This window comes from Orycteropus afer, unplaced genomic scaffold, assembly GCF_000298275.1.
Source record: "Orycteropus afer afer isolate SDZICR_OR568_19922 unplaced genomic scaffold, OryAfe1.0 scaffold00038, whole genome shotgun sequence".
NCBI classification, from domain to species: Eukaryota; Metazoa; Chordata; class Mammalia; order Tubulidentata; family Orycteropodidae; genus Orycteropus; species Orycteropus afer.
This window is the reverse complement of record NW_006921625.1, coordinates 2,031,325-2,048,493: the sequence shown is the minus strand read 5'-3', so window position 1 is coordinate 2,048,493 and position 17,169 is coordinate 2,031,325. Positions and strand designations below refer to the sequence as shown.

The window sequence follows — 17,169 nt, the reverse complement described above, 5'->3', positions numbered from 1 at the left end:
GCACATGGGACTGAGGAGCTAAGCCAGTCCCTGTGTGTGCTCCTAGAGTACCGCAAACCTAGGCCTCCCACACAGGTGCTGCTCTTGCAGCAAACAGCACACACCCTCCTGCCACAGAGAAGGAACTGTGCTCCAGCACCACATTGGGCCATCAGCTATGTAGAAAGGAATAAAGCGCTGCCTTCCAATTGTGTGGTTAACAATGAGGGGAATATAAGGGACGGGTGTGTGTACATAATCCAAGCCAGGAGACAGGATGGTTTTATTGGTGCTGTCCAGTGGGCATAGGCTGTTATGGTGAAGTAGCCAAGTGCAGGTGGGAAGTGGGGAAGGCAGGGCTGAGCCACAGTCCACCAGTGGTCACTGGTGAGTCAGACAGATCAAACAGAAGCGTGCCCTGCTTGCACTCCCAGAGTCTGCAGGCCATGCCCACACTGCTCCAGCATCAGACCTGGTAGACCCAGAGCCCGTAAGGCCCCAGACTTGGCTGAGGGCAGGGTCTCCTCAGTGCCAGCAGTCCATCAGGTTTTAGTAAACAGAAGAGCAGGTGCTCACCACAGACTCTGTGTGCAGGTGCGGGCCACTCCCAGCTCTCCCAAGCAGTGTTCCACAAGGCCAGCACCGTCCAAGGGCAAAGAGGGCAGGAAGAGGGTCTTCAGATGCCCACTCAGCATCACCTGCATACCAGGGGCAGGTAGAGGGGTGCTCAGTAGAGGGGTCCTCAGTACAGGGGTTCTTAGACACCCACTCAGATGCAAGGATTCAGGCAATTTTCGCTTTCCCATTTATGCCACACTATTTTTTCCAAGCAGTACTATGGCTGACATCCCTGAGAAGGTGACAGGCAGGTTCATGAGCCCCTACGTTTCACACACGCAGTCAGGCATGCACATCTGCACACAAAGACAAGGACAGGGCACAGACCAGAGACACTGGCAGCACCCTAGGAGGAATGTGTCACGTGATGACTCGTTTCTCCTTCTCCCAGCCAGCAGGACTGTCTGTCTGCATTGTCTCGACTAATGACAGAAGCAAAAAAGGGGCACACTCTCTACGTGCAGTATAAACAGGGAAGGGGTGCTTATAAAGCCATGGCATTGTAATCAAAAACAAACCAACCCACTGCTGTCAAGGCAATTCCAACTCATAGTGACCCAATAGGACAGAGAACTGCCCTATAGGGTTTCCAAGGCTATCATCATTGTTACAGGAGCAGACTGCTGTGTCTTCCTCCTTCATACTCATAACAGCCTGGCCTCATTTAAAGAACAGCCTCACTGCTTCTCCTCTAGCTGTGAGGCAGGTGTCCCATAAACCCTCTCTGGGCAGCTTCTACTTGTACCTGGTCTGTCCTTCATACTGAGTGGGTGCTGTCCCTGTGGTATGTCCAATGTGGGCAATAGAGCACAGACTTCTGAAGAATTCAGTATCCACTAAGGGACAAGGGGGACAAGGGGCAGAGAGGTGTGTGAAGCTGAGGAGATCTGGTGGCATAGAGTGGGCTGGGAAGACTTCATGGCCTGGGTCAGGAGCCACTGGACTTCCAACAAGGGGGAGGGGATGAAGATGGAGGGAAAGTAGGTCATGAAAGTGGGGGTGTGGCACCAAGTTAGTTTAGGTGAAGTTCTGACACCGTATCCCTGTTCCTTCCAAATAGGTTCTTCCTACAAGCATCCTTTGTCCCTTTTAGCATTAAGCGGATTCTGTAGCCCTTCCCTGATGGTCCCCCAGCTCTGAGACAAGGTTTCTGCAAGACCCTGGGGCCCCACAAAAGCATGCACTCCACACTCCTGCTGGGGCTGAAAGGGGGATTCATTGCAGCCAGCCCTTCTCCATCACTGTATCTGGAGTGACAAGGGACAGGAGGAGAACAAGGGTTCCACATGAGAACTCTTCCTGAGGGAACAGAGACACATGCCTGAGAGCAGAAGCAGCACAGAGTCCAGCGGGCTGAGTGAGGTCCACAGTGTGTGACTGACTGTGCCAGGCCTGGAAGGGCTGCACCTTGCTTTTCTCATGCCCAGCTTTTTCTCCCTTCTAGATTCTAGCAAGAGAGTCAGTGGGCTGCACACTAATCCCACGGTCATGCTGTTCCACACTCGTCCCTGCAGTGCTTGTACCATGTGACCTTGGAGAAGTCACCATCTCGCTGTGTCTCATACTCTCGGCCTCTAGGGTGGCTCCCAGTCTGACCACTTTCCCCAGACAATGGACCAGACTGGCACAGATCTCATGAACTAGACCAGTCAGAAACACACAGTGCTGACATCTGCCATACAGGCCATGCAGCAACACCCTGCTGAAAAGATCCAGGAGGAAAAACAGCACAAGGCTGAATGGTGATCTCACACTGCCTCTTTATACAAGCCATAAATGTCCACCAAGAGTATTTAAAATTTAAATGCAGACCTCAACATTCCACTCCACACATATGGGGTCACAAAGACTCAGAGTCAGCTCGATGGCAATGAACAACAGGAGGTTCACCCTTTTGATGATCATTTCTAAAACTTGTACCTGCCGAGAGATAGTTCTAACAGCATGTTGCCCTCCTTGGCTAAACAACTTCTGTAGCACAGGTTTCTTTGTCCATGTCCCATCATCACATAAAGCAGGCAGAGACCTCTGACCGCTAACCTCCACTACCCCGAGTCAGCATCAGTGTGCAGGCCCATGCGCCACCAGTCCTTCTGGGAGGCTCAGCTCTGGGAGAGGCGAACTCCACCCGAACTCACCAGCTTGCTGGACATCCAGCATGCTCTCAGCCAATGGGGTCACAGGAGGAAGCCCCACTCGTCTTTTGTGTATGACATCTCTTTCTGGACACTGAAAAACTCCAGAAAAATAAGACGGCAGCAGCCTTCACAACACCATAGAAGGTCCCAGATGCTATGGTGATACCTCTTCAGCCCTTTAGTTCCCCAGTCACTCAGTGTCCTCTCCCATGCTTCTCTGCCCTGGCTCCTAACTCAAGCACAGCATTCTTCCTGCCCATGCTGCCTACGAGCCCTGATTCTTCTGCCCCACTCCCCCTGTGCCTCACCCCTTCTTTCTCTAATGGTGCCTGATATGTGCTTATCTACCGCAGGACAACCTTGCATCCTTCACCCTTAGCTGCTCCCGGTGCTACCAATTCCCACAGTCACAGGCCCTTAAGCCAGCCCCAGGATCTCCATCAAAGTTCTTCTCTCCGCAGATTGTGTCCCGTATCTACCCACTGCTCCCCTGGGCCAGGAGAGTGCACAGAACTTGCAATAGCTATCGTCACCTTGTTTCGTTCTTCATGTCTCAGTTTCTAGCTTTGTTTCTGATGGTTAATGCTGTCAGAAATCGCTATTAGGGTGTAATTAAGAGAGACACAGATTCTACACTGTAGGAAATTTAACTTACAATGGAGGATATAAGTGAGAAATTGTTCTCTACTTCTTACTTAATGCTATTCTTCTGGCACTTTCTAAATTCCCTAAGATTAATTTCCTTCCTATGCATATGAGAACACACCTCCATCATGCAAGTGGACCAGCCAGAGCACAGAGAGGTGGTCATATACACACATGCCTTTTCCAGGTGAAATACAGTCCAGAGACCACCAAAGCTCCTTTGAAGCATCGAAATGCCTTCCCAAAGCAGCTCTGATGAGACCTCTGGAAGATTTAGCACCAAGAGCAAAATGTCAGCTCCCTCCTTATTTTGTACATGTCATCAGGACGCCACTGAATAAAACAAGTCTACCACTCCTGTTGTGCTCCAAGAATATAGACCTTAGTATGAATTGACACCTGAACAAGAAGAAAATGAAAATTGTCATAACTGGACCAATAAACACTCTCATGATACAGAAGAAATTGAAACCACCAATGATTTTAATGTCAATGTTGATGATGGATCGATAATCATCATACATGGAAGCAACTGTCAAGGAATCACACAACATGCTGCATTGGGCAAAAAAATATCATTTTGATGATTAAGGTGCACCTGACCGAAGCACTGACCTTTTCAACCACCTCATGTGCAAAAGTTGCAAAACAAGGAAGACAGAATTGATCCATTTCAATTGTGGTGAAGAATGGTGACTGCATCAGGGATTGCCAGAAGAACGAACACATCAGTCTTGGAAGAAATGCAACCAGAATGCTCCTGGCCAAACTTTGGACACATCACCAGGAAAGACCAATGACTAGAAAAGGGTATCATGTTTGGTAAAGGAGATGGTTAGGGAAACCATCAACGAGATGGATTGACACATATCTGCAGCAATGAACTCAACCATCTCATGAATATGGTGCAGGACCAGGCAATAATTTGTTCTCTTGTACATAGGGTTGCCATGTACACTACTAAATATGCATCACTATCCACAGCTGACCAGTCAACTCCAACCCATAGCACTTCTAGAGGACAGAGTAGAACTGCCCCAGAGGGTTTCCACAGCTGTAATCTTTACAGAAGCAAATCCCAACCCAAACCCACTGCCATCGAGTGGATTCTGACTCACAGCACCCCTAGAGAGCAGAGTAGAACTGCTTCATAGGGTTTCAAAGGCTGTAATCTCTACGGAAGCAAAGCTCAAATAAAAACCATTACCGTCTAGTGGATTTCACTCACAGCACCCCTAGAGGACAGAGTAGAAGTCCTCCATAGGGTTTCCAAACCAGCCGCTCTGCAGAAGGAAGATGGGGCAATCTACTTCTATAAAGACTTATCACCTTGGAAACCCAATGGGGGTTGCTTTGATGTGGAATTGACTCAATGACAGTGGGTTTATTATTATTATTATTATTAATCTTTACAAAAGCAAAGCTCCACCAAACCCACTGCTGTCAAGTGCATTCCAACTCATAAAGCCCCTAGAGGACAGAGTAGAACTTCCTCTAGAGGGTTTCCAAGGCTGTCAATCTTTATGGGAGCAGACTGCCTCATCTTTCTCCTATGGAGCAGCTGGTGGGTTCAACCTGCCAACATTTTGGCTAACAGCCCTATATTTTAATGACATTAGAGCTCCTTAAGCATGCACAGTTTCTTCCATATTGGCATTGACCTTATTTCTATACCCAAAGGATCCTGCTTGAGACTTAGAAATCAAAGCCATTTAACCCAGTCTGTTCAGTGGGAGCCACTGAGTCATGTGTCCCCAGCAAGTGCACACCCAGGCTCCCCATGTCCTAACTCTCACTTCATTCCTGCCTCTAATTGTTACTGGCCACTTTCGCTAGTGTTGTTTCTGCAGATGCACTTAAATGTCTACTCTTGTCATAGTGGGTCCACCAAGACATCACAGGGGCACCCTGGACAGTGTCTGTCATTAGAGCAGCAACAGGTGGCTCTTTCCCTATTCCTCCATCTGCAGGCCAGCTGTCATAGTCATCTAGAGCTGCTGGGGCAGAAATGCCACAAGTGGATGGCTTTAGCAAACAGACATTTATTATCTCACAGTTCGGGAGGCTGCAAGTCCAAATTCAGGGTGTTAGACCTCAGAGGAGGCTTTCTCACTCTGTTTGCTTGGAGGGAAGGTCCTTGTCTCCTTTGAACTTCTAGGGTCTGGTGTCCCTTGGAGATTTCTATGTGTCTTGGCATCAATCTTCCCCTGAGTTTAGGAGGTTCTCATCTCAGAGACTCTGGGTCCAAAAAACACTCCCACTGCTGGCTCTTGGTGGAAGTCAACTCCCTCTTTCTCTGCTTCCTTCCCTGTCCTTTTATTTCTTCAAAGATAAAAGGTGATGCAGGCCACACCCCCTGGAAACTCCCATTCCATCTGATCAGAGCTGTGACTTGAGTAAGTGTGTTGCACCTCACTCTGATCCTGCCTCGTTAACATAGCAGATAGAACATCATGATAAACGGAGAAAGGATTGAAGTTGTCAAGGCTTTCCCATGACTTGGATCCATAATAAACGCCATGGAAGCAGCAGTCAAGAAATCAAATGATGAATTATAGTGGGCAAATCTGTTGCAAAAGACTTCTTTAGAGTGTTAAAAAGCAAAGATGTCACTTTGAGGACTAAGGTGTGCCTAAACCAAGACATGGGCTATTTCAATCACCCAATATGTATGTGAAAGCTGGACAGCGAGTGAGGAAGACTAACTAATTGGTAGATATGAATTTTAGTGTTGGTGAAGAATATCAAACATACCACAGACTGCCAAAAGAATGAAGAAATTTGTTTTGGAAGAAGTACAGCCAGAGTGCTCCTTAGAGGGGAGGATGGTAAGACTTTCTTTCATGTACTTCGGATGTGTTGTCATGGAGAAGGACATAATACGTGGTAAAGTAGAGGGTCATCAAAAAAAAAAAAAGGAAGATCCCCAATAAGATGGATTGACACAGTGGCTGAAACAATGAGGTCAAACATAGCAATGATGTAAGGATGGCAATGAATTATTGTTGTTGTTAGGTGCTGTCAAGTTGTTTCCGACTCATAGTGACCCCATGCATAGCAGAACTAAATATTGCTCAATCCCGCGCCAGCTCCATGATCCCTGCTATACATGAGCCCATCATCATAGCTACCGTGTCAATCCATGTCTTTGAAGGCCTCCCCCTCTTTCGTTGACCCTCCACCCTACCAAGCATGACATCCCTCTCCAGGGAATGGTCCCTTCTGACAATATGACCACAATAGGTGAGATGAAGTCTGGCCATTCTCGCTTCCAAGGAGCATTTCGGGTGCACTTCCTCAAGGACAGATCTGTTAGTTCTTTTAGCAGTCCATGGTACTTTCAGCATTCTTTGCCAGCACTACAATGCAAAAGCATCAACTCTTCTTCAGTCTTCCTTATTCATTGTCCAGCTCTCACATGCATACGAGGTGATTGGAAATATCATGGCTTGTGTCAGGCACACCTTAGTCCCCAAGGAGACATCCTTGCTCCTCAGCAGTTCCTTCATGGTTGATTTTCCCAATGTTACACGTCATCTAATGTCCTGACTGCTGCTTCTGTTGGCATCGATTGTAGAACCAAGCAACGTGAATTCTTTGACAACCTCAGTCTTCTCTCCACTTATTGTGATGCTGCTCATTGGTCCAGTTGTGAGGATTTTTGTTTTCTTTATATTGAGACATAATCCATACTACATACTGTATTCTTCAACCTTCATCAGTAAGTGCCTCAAGTCATCCTCACTTTCAGCAAGCAAAGTTGTATCATCTGCATATCTCAGGTTGTTAATGATTCTTCCTCTAATCCTGATGCCACATTTCTCTTCATATAGTCCAGCTTCTTGGATTATTTGCTCAGCATACAGATTGAATAAGTATGGGGAAAGGATACAACCCTGACACACTTCCTTCCTGATTTTAAACCATGTAGTGTCCCCTTGTTCCACTCAAACAACAGCCTCTTGGTCAAGGTACAGGTTCCTCATGAGTACAATCAAGTGTTTGGGAATTCCCATTCTTCTCAATGTTATCCATAATTTGTCATGATCCACACAATCAAATGCCTTTGCATAGTCATTAAAACACAAGTAAACATCTTTCTGGTATTCTTTGCCTTGAGCCAAGATCCATCTGACAACAGCTATGATATCCCTTGTTCCACATCCTCTTCTGAATCCAGCTTGAACCTCTGGAAGTTCTCTGTCAATATACTGCTGCAAACATTTTTGAATTATCTTCAGTAAGATCTTACTTGTGTGCAATATTAATGATATTGTTCTATAATTTCCACAATCTGTGGGATCACCTTTCTTTGGAATGGGTACAAATATGGATCTCTTCCAGTCAGTTGGCCAGGTAACTGTCTTCCAAATCTCTTGGCATAACCGAGTGAGTGCCTCCAATGGGGTATCTGTTTGTTGAAATATCTCAATAGGTATTCCATCAATTCCAGGAACCTTGTTCTTCACCAATTCTTTCATTGCAGCTTTTACTTCCTCCTTCAGTATCATTGGTTCTAGATCATATGCAATGAATTAGGCAGTGTTTAATTCAGTTGCACATGGGGTAACTGAGTTGGGACCCACTTGATGGCCCCAAACAACAATACTCCTGCCTCATTAACAATGGACAGAGATTAGGATTTACAACACACAGGACAATTATATTGACAGTATATTGACAGAGAGCTTTCAGAAATGCAAGCTGGATTCAGAAGAGAACATGGAATGAGGGATATCATTGCTGATGTCAGATGGATCTTGGCTTAAAGCAAAGAATACCCGAATGATGTTTATTTTTGTTTTATTGCCTATGCAAAAGTATTTAGTTATGTGTATAATAATAAATTTTGGATAACATTGAGAAAAATGGGAATTCCAGAACACTTGATTCTACTCATGAGCAACCTGTACATAGATAAGGAGGCTGTCATTTGAACAGAACAAAGGGATACTGCATGGTTCAAAATCAAGAAGGGAATGTGTGAAGGTTGCATCTTTTTCAACATATTTATTCAATTTGTATGCTGAGCAAATAATCTGAGAAGCTGGATTATATGAAGAACATAGCATCAGGATTGGAGGAAGACTCATTAACAACGATTGGCACAACTTTGATTGCTGAAAGTCAGGATAACTTAAAGCATTTACTGATGAAGATTAAAGACTACAGTCAGTAGTATGGATTACACCTCAATATAAAGAAAACAAAAATCCTCACAAATGGTCCAATAAATAGCTTCATGGTAGATGGAGAAAAGATTGAAGTTGTCAAGGATTTTGTATTACTTTGTTCTACAATCAACACTAATGGAAGCAGCAGTCAAGACATCAGACAATGTATTGCATTGGGCAAATCTACTACAAAAGATCTCTTTCAAGTGATGAAGAGCAAAGATGTCTCCTTGAAGACTAAAATACACCTATCCCAAGCCATGGTATTTTCAATTGCCTTGACTGCTAACCAGAAAGATAGCAGTTCAAACCCACCAGCCACTCCTCAGAAGGAAGTTTGGGCAATCTACTTCCGTAGTGATACTGCCTCAGAAACCCAAAGAGGGGTCGCTATGAGTTGGGTCCTACTCAAGGGCAAATAACAACAACTTATACATGTGAGAGCTGGACGATGAATAAGGAAGACCAACAAGAGTTGATGTTTTTGAGTTGTGGTGTTAGAGAAGAATGCTAAGAATACTGTGGGCTGCTAAAAGGACTGAAAAATTGGTCCTGGAGCCAGAATTCTCCTGCAGCCAGAATGCTCCTTGGATGTGAGAATGACCAGACTTTGTCTCACCTACTTTGGTCCTGCTGTCAGAAGGAACCATTCCCTGGAGAAGGATATCATGCTTGGTAAAGTGGAGGGTCAATGAAGAAGGGAAAGGCCCTCAACAAGATAGATAGACACAGTGGCTGCAACAATGGGCTCAGGTATAGCAAGAATTGTGAGGCTGGCACAGGACTGGGCAGTGTTTTGTTCTGCTGTGTACAGGGTTGCTATGAGTAGGAGACAATTCGACATCATCTAAGAACAACAACAGGACAATTACATCAGATCACAACATGGAGGACAACCACAAAATACTGAGAATCATGGCCCAGGCAAGTTGACACATAATTTTGGGGGACATTATACATGATACTTTTCTCATAGTCCTTCCAACATATGGTCCAAAAGTGGTCCCTGCTGGAGGTGCTCACACAGCGTGATGCCATACACAATGGCATGCATGAGAGTGGCCCCATGGCTCATTTTTGCCAGGCCTGCTCACAGACTCTTCATTGAAGTCCTCAAGGCAGCAGGCATCCACTTTCTCACGGCCCCACCTGGCTGGCAGAGCTAAATTTATTCAATGTCCTTCAGTACTGGAAGCCTGGCCATGTCTTAGTCATTGGGTCATTGGTTTTAGTACCATGGCTCTATCACTGAGTGTGACTTATGGTTGACAGGGATTGATGGTGGTGCATGTGAAGGAAAACACAAGGGCTTTGAGAAAGGAGAGCTGAGTTCTGGGACTCATTTAGCCCCTCCCTAGCTATAGGATTCAGGTAACTCGGTCTTTTACCTGCCCTGTGCTCTGTTTCTCAGCTTTAAATAATGAGATTGATGGGTAGGAGCCCTTTGGCTTGAAGGATTTGGATTCCAGGAAATTTGGATTTTACAATAAAGAAAATTGGGAGGTGACCATTTCTTTGCAGTGATTTGCAAATAGCCTCATTCCCTGTCTTGGTCTTTCTGCTCAGGGGTCCCAATCACTGCTGAGGGGTGAGCAGGGTATGGATCCAGGTTCCTTGGCAGTCTCCTGCTGAGGCTGAGAACCTTTCATTTATAAACAACTTCTCAGTTCAGTGACCTTGGTTGTTCCCTTAGGACTGGGGAGAGGTGTTGTTGTTGTTGTTGTGTGCCATCGAGTCGGCCCCGACTCATAGTGACCCCTCCTTGGGTTTCCGAGGAAGTATCACTACAGAAGTAGGATTGCCCAACCTTCCTTCCGAGGAGTGGCTGGTGGGTTTGAACCGCCAGCCGTCTGGTTAGCAGGTTAGTGTCTTAGCCACTATGCTACCAGAGCTCCCGGGGAGAGGTGTAGGATGGACATATTCAGGGCAGGTCTGTCATCTCTTCACTATCTTGTGGAGAACACAGAAAAAAGAGGTTCTGATTCAGCCAGCCAGCCCCCCAATATCACTGATGAGAATTCCCCAGGAGTCCAAGGACTAAGCACAGCCCAGTACTCTCTAACTGGTCATCATCCATTCAGCAAACAGTTAAAAAGAAGCCTTTCACCCAAGCTTGCTCATGGCTCTAGAGATTCAGTGAATGGTGCCTAAAACATAGAAGACCCCTGCCCTCATGGCATTAACATCCCAGTGAGTGCAGAGGAAATAAGTCAGAAATAGATGAAAACAAAGGATATCCCAGACCTTTACAATTTACAGCTCTTAGAAGCAAATGGCCATGTGACAAGGCAGGTGAGTTAGAATGGGAGGAAAGGATCGCTTCTCAAATGATGGGGGAAGAACCAGCCAAGGGCAGCACTGGGGCCCCTCCAACCTTTAAGGTTAGTAGCCAAGAGCAAACCAATGCACAGGGACCTTAGACTGGAAGCGGCTATTAGGTTCAGAGGAAGGTCTCTGGGTGCCTTTTGTATTAGCATTCTTTATATCTGACATAACAGTCACATGGTCTTGTATGGAAATGTGATGCATTTCCTATTTTCCTCTGCACAGAAAGAGTGATTGGAGCCCACTGTGCAGAGGCTAATGGGGATAAAGGGCCAAGAGCTTCTCAGGGAAGGAGCAGGGAACAGGGCAGCTGCTCAGTGGGCTGAGGCATCAAGCAAAGATCATGTTCAAGATGAGCATCTAGACGGAAACAACCTATGTGCCCATCAGTGGAAGAGTGGATGACCAAACTACGGTACATACACATAATGGAATACTATGCAGCCCTAAAGAATAATGTAGAGTCTACAAAGCACCACATAATATGGATGAACTTGATGAACTTGGCGGACATTATGCTGAGTGAAATAAGCATTTCATTGCTTATTAACTGTCAATCACAGGAGGACAAATATTATTTCGTTGTTGCGGAGGGTCAAGGAAAGGTTTATATATGGAGGGAATCTTTCTTTGTTGGTTGCCAGGGGCAGGAGGGGAGGGAAGCAGAGGGAACACTGCAAAAGAAAAACAAATGTACTGACCCATGTCACTTTAGTTTTATGTATTTCATTGTACATAAATTATATTTCAATAAAATGTATTTAAAAAAAAAAATGAACCATCTAGAACATACGTGCCTCCTGCTCAGAACGATTCCTCGTGAAAGCAACTCCCACAGCACCTGTGCATGCCAACAGCCGCATCTCCTTTAGAAAACCCTGCCCCTGCCCTGCCCCTGCCCTGCCCCTGCCCTGTCCTGCCCCTGCCCCACCCATGCCCCTGCCCCACCCATGTCCCTGCCCCTGCCCTGCCCCGGCCCCTGCCCTGCCCCACCCCGCCTAAATGTGATAATGCGGGCTGACCATGTGCAGCTCACCTTCTTAACCTGAGCCCGCCTGTGAGGATAATAACGTATACAGAGTTTTGGTTCTTTTCCTTTTTTCTTTTTTTTTTTTTTCAGCCAACAACGTTTCTACTAAAAGCAGTGGCATCCCCACATCAGAAATCATATGTCTTTCTCAGGGAACCGGCCGGAAGCCAGCCCAGTCCCAGGCATCCTGGCTGTAGCAATTATATTGCTACCATATTTTCATGCCTGAAAATCTCAAATGTTAATATGCATTGTGACAATGTTGATGATCGTGGAGGAGGAAATGGTTCCTGGATTTAAAAACAAGGGAAGACTCCATCCCCAAATGGCTGGGTCACTGCTGTTCTAGGGGCTATGTGAACATTCCCAGGACTCGGTAATGAGTCAGGTGACAGCCACTTGAAGGCTGCCAGGCAGAGCGCGGCTTGGAGACTTCGGGAGTGGCAATGCAGCTCGGCTGCTAAGTTACTGATAGAAAAAGCCGAGTCACTCCCCAGCTGCTCTGTGGCAGGACAAAGTGTTCAATTTAAACCATTAAACAGTTCTGGAGGCAGAACAGGTGGTACACGGTTTCCACAGCAGATGGTGCTTTTTAATATTTGTGTTCGATAGGAATTTACTTGGGACCAGAACCACTAACTCCCATTTCACCTTTTCATTTGGATGCTGCAGAAATGGTGAGTGAAGCTTTGAAAATAAGGAGCTTAATTCTGAGAAGAAGAATCACCCCCATTGGCTTCACCCACAGGCCCCGCACTGGAGGGGGCTGCATCATTGACCCCAGGGACATGGCCACCTCCCGGTACTCCTGGCACATGGATTTCAGGACTCCTCGTTGAGTAGCTGCAGGACAGGTTGGTTCAGGGCAGAGGATGCCAGCATGACATTTCTATTCTCTTAGACCAGTCCTTCTATGTGTTGTCCATCCTCCCCTGATAAACTCCCTGTTCTCCTCATTATCTAAATGTGGTGTGGGACACCTCTGACCTTCTGAATGCTCTCCTTCTTGAACCTGGAGGTTGAAGGCTTCAGGAACAGCTGGGAATGAGGCAACCTGTGCCTGCTCAAGAGCTGCTGGGAGAAGATGAAGAGGGGAAAGTCCCACCTCTGCTCGTCTTTCTGCAATCACTCTTTCCAGCCTTCAAAAGCCCACATTTAAGTGGCCCCCAGCTGCCTGTGCCAGGGGAGAGGGCTGTGCCTTCTGACCCAGCCGCAGCATCTCCAAGCACACCTTCTCCTGGCTGCACCCTTCTCCCTGTACCACCTTCTGACTCAGGAACGAATGGACAGAAAAAGAATACTAGCAATTATGTAAATGAACAGAATAGCGTGTACTCGGCTCGTCTGAGCAGCACAGAGAACAGTTTGTGCAGTGAGGGGACTGACTGCTAGGCAGTCAGTGTTACTGAAGATGGAAATTACTAACAGACATCTACTTTAGACTTTCAGGTTTTTCTTATCCAGAAAACCAAATATTAGCCACAAAAAGGCAGCCAGAAGCTGCTCTGCATCACATGGATTTGCATTGTCCGGCTACAATAAGAGAGTAACTGGACCACTACCTTCTAATGGAAATCTCAGAAGCCTCATGCCCAGGGAACATCAAGGCCACCTGGCATAACACAGTCCCCAAAGATCATGGTCTACTTCTTACTGTGGTGAGTAGCAACTGGGGTCTTCAAAGGCCATGAGCAGCCATCTAAGGTGCAACTATTGGTCTCTCTCTATCCAGAGCAAAGAAGGGTGCCTAGAATCAGACACAAGGAAACAGTAGTCCAAAGGATTAATGGACCACGTGAACTTCAGACTCCATGACATGCCTTAGGCACTATCCACCAGAGCTCCCCAATGACCCCGAGATCGGAAGAATCCAATGGTGCTCCTGCTGAGCACTCTGAAAGGATCACAGTCCGAGGTTCTGGGCACACTGGGAGAAAATTGTGGAACAAAACCCAAAATCAGTGGGGAAAAAAAAAAAAAAAAAAAAGACCAGGCTTACTGGTCTGATAGAGACTAGTGGAACCCTCAAGATAATGGCCCGTAGACAACCTTCAAGCTTGGAACTGAGCTCACCCCGATGGCTCAACTTTCAGCCAAAGGATAAGACAGGCCTACAAAGTCAACAATAACCCCAGGGAGGTACACACGCCTTAGAACAATCAATCATATGAGATCAAAGGGGCTGCATTTGCCCAGGGATAATGCCCAGAAGGCAGGAAAGGCCAGGAGAGAAGGGTGAATGGAAACTGGCGGCACAGGGAGAAAGGGGAAGAGGGCTGCTACATTGAGGGGATCGCAATGAACATCCCGAGACAAAATGCATGTGAACTGTTGAATGGAAAGCCACTCTGGCCTATAAACACTCACCCAAATCACAGTAAAAAGGTTGACAAAAAAAAGGCTCATGGCTGCACGTGGCTGGAGGGCCAAATAGTACCCAGGGCAGAAGTGACCTGATATTGTTTATCTCCGAAAGGGGTGGAGGGGTTCAGTCAGTCACCTTACAATTAGCTGGTGGCTGACCTGTATGTCTCCTTTCTTTGACTTGATGGCAGCTTGTTTGGTTTTGGTTTTGGTTCTTCTCTTTATAAACCCATCGTACTTACTTTCTTTGAGAGCCATTTGTTTTTTCCGGAGTCAAAATGGTCTCCCTAGATACACATAGTGCCTGAGGCACTTGACTGCTAACCAGAAGGGTGGCGGTTCAAACCCACCAGCCACTCCTTGGAAGGAAGGTTGGGTAATCTACTTCCATAGAGATACCACCTCGAAAACCCAAGGAGGGTTGCTATGAGTCGGAAGTGACTCAGTGGCACATAACAACAACAGATACACATAGAACAACTGCTTGGAACAAAGCTTCTGCTTTGACTCTTTGCAACAGCACCCAGAATCCTCAGTTCAACAAACGTCAGGGGTGTCATCTGTGTCCCTGATGCAGACTGGTCACCTTCCTGCCACCAGGTGACTTTTATTCAGGAAGATTTTGGATGAATTCTGTCCCTCCAATACAGGGGTTGGGAGCTCTGGTAGCATAGTGCCTAAAGCACTTGAGTGCTAACCAGGAGGCTGGTGGTTCAAACCCACCAGCCACTCCTCGGAAGGAAGGTTGGGCAATCCTACTTCCATAGTGATAACTGCCTAGGAAACCCAAGGAGGGGTCGCTATGAGTCAGGGCCGACTCGACGGCAAATAACAACAACAACAATACAGGGGTTGGAATCCTCACCACGGCACTGTGGATGGAATCCCACCGGGGAACAGAGCCTTCTTTGCTGTATCCATGAGGCCCTGTCAGATCAGGGTGTGTCCCAAACCATGGCACTCCTGAGGTATGAGGAGCAGCACAGACACAGAGACAAGGAGGGACAGACAGGGAAGTGATGCCACATGAAGAACACTGGGGTGAGAGAGGCCCAGACAAGGATTTTCCCCAAAGCCAGAGAGTGAGCCTTCCCTAGCGCTGGGCCTGATTTCGGCCTTCTTGCCTCCTGAACTGTGAGAAGACAGACGTCTGTTGATTACGGTCACACCTGGGGTATCTGTGTTACCCTGCGAAACAGAAGCTGTGGTAGTTAAGGTTCTGTGTCCGCTTGGCTGGGCCTGATTTTGAGTGGCTGGGCAGCAGGACACAGTTATTCCTATGAGGAGATTGTAATCACCTCAATGGCGGAATCTGCTGTGAGCAGCTGTGTAGCTGCCTTCGGGATGTGGACTGCTTCCCGTATATAAGAAGCAGCTTTGGAAAGGTCTCTAGCTTTTTGCACATCTGGATCCTGCATTTGCCGTAGTCCTCATCTCAGCAGCCTGCCATGTTGCCTGCTGATCTTGAGATTGTTCCTGGACTTGAACTAGTGACCTGCCATGTTATCTGCTAGTCTTGGAACAGTGCCATTTTACGTGTTGATCTTGGTTTTGTCAGCCTCAGCAGCCAGCAGCTGCATGAGTCAGAAAAAGCCTCCAGCTCTAATGAGCATGAAACAGGAGGCAGAGCTGAAGGCCAAGGTTGAGGGGCCTTCACCTAGCCCCTAGTGCAGACACTTGCAACTTGGGCTTCTAGCCTCCTAAACTGTAAGAGAATACATTCATGTGTTAAGCTGTCCATTTGTGGTATGTCTGTTACATAGCACTGGAGAACCAAGTCAGAAAGGGATTGGCGTGTAAACAAAGAAATGTCAGCATGAGGCCAGGGTGACGGTCTAGGCACATGTGAGGGCCTATCAAGTGGATGAAAGGCACAAACTTGACCATCTGTGCCAACGGCAATCTGAAGAGAAAGTTTAGAACTGGTTGGGGTGCAGTACTGTATGACGTCTTACCTGCTACCCTCCACTGCTCACTTCTGACCCTAAACCCGCCTCTTCCAGGGCAGCAGCCGCCTGGGGTTCTGAAAGTCCATGACTGGCTCACTCAGCAGCCAGTCTCCACAGTTAGTTGGTGGAGTGCTAGTCATCTAACCAGGGTTTCTCAATGAGGCAATGCTGACACTAGGCTAGACCAGTCTTTATCATGTGGTTGTGCTTTGCATTGTGGGATGTTTAGCGGCATCCCTGGCCTCTACCCACTAGAGGCAAGTAGCAGTGCCTTCCCTCCACACCAGCAATGACAACCAAGCTTATCCACAGACATTGCCACATGTGCCCTGGGAGGCCAAACTACCCCCAGTGAGAACTACTAACCTAGGAGGCCTGTGGCGCAGCGGTAGAAGTCTCACCTTCCAGGTGGGAGACTGGGGTTCGATTCCCAGCCAGTGCACCTCAGGCACAGCCAGCAGTCGTCTGCCAGCGGAGGCCTGCGTGTTGCTGACGCTGTAATCTACTGCTGAAAATGAGCACATGAAGACCCCGTGGGTCGCCCAGGTCCAGTCAGTGACTGATCATGGGGGTGTAGCTGGATGGGTACTGTCTCCTTCTGTCATGCACAGGGTCACCATGAACTGGGGCCAATTCTATGTAGCTAAAAGGAACAAGCAGGAAGGCTTCTCAGGTTATGGAACTTAATCCACCAAGCCAGGACACTGTAACCGGCTCCTTCATTTAACACGGGAATTGTTACCTTCTGAATAACAGCAGGGCTGTTTATCTGCAGACAAGCTGAAGGTCACAGGCTTTCATAACATCAGTTGGAACACACAGCAGACTTCCCAGGGGGATGTGTGTTTCTTCCTCTGGAAATTCTGTTTGCTGTGGATTCCAGTCTGCCTCCTCTGCCTTGCCACCCAGCCCCAGACCCAGTATTCTGCCCGTCTCCTACCTGCACC

General features: G+C 47.2%; 1 protein-coding gene across 1 annotated transcript in view; it reads right to left on the bottom strand.

The window, feature by feature from the left end:
* Positions 1–17,169, bottom strand: part of TCERG1L (transcription elongation regulator 1 like) — a 219,229-nt gene that overhangs the window by 150,635 nt on the left and 51,425 nt on the right. Inside the window, exon 8 of the mRNA XM_042780403.1 lies at positions 2,082–2,113. Coding sequence (XP_042636337.1) covers positions 2,082–2,113 — 32 coding nt within the window. The remainder of the gene's footprint in view (positions 1–2,081; positions 2,114–17,169) is intronic.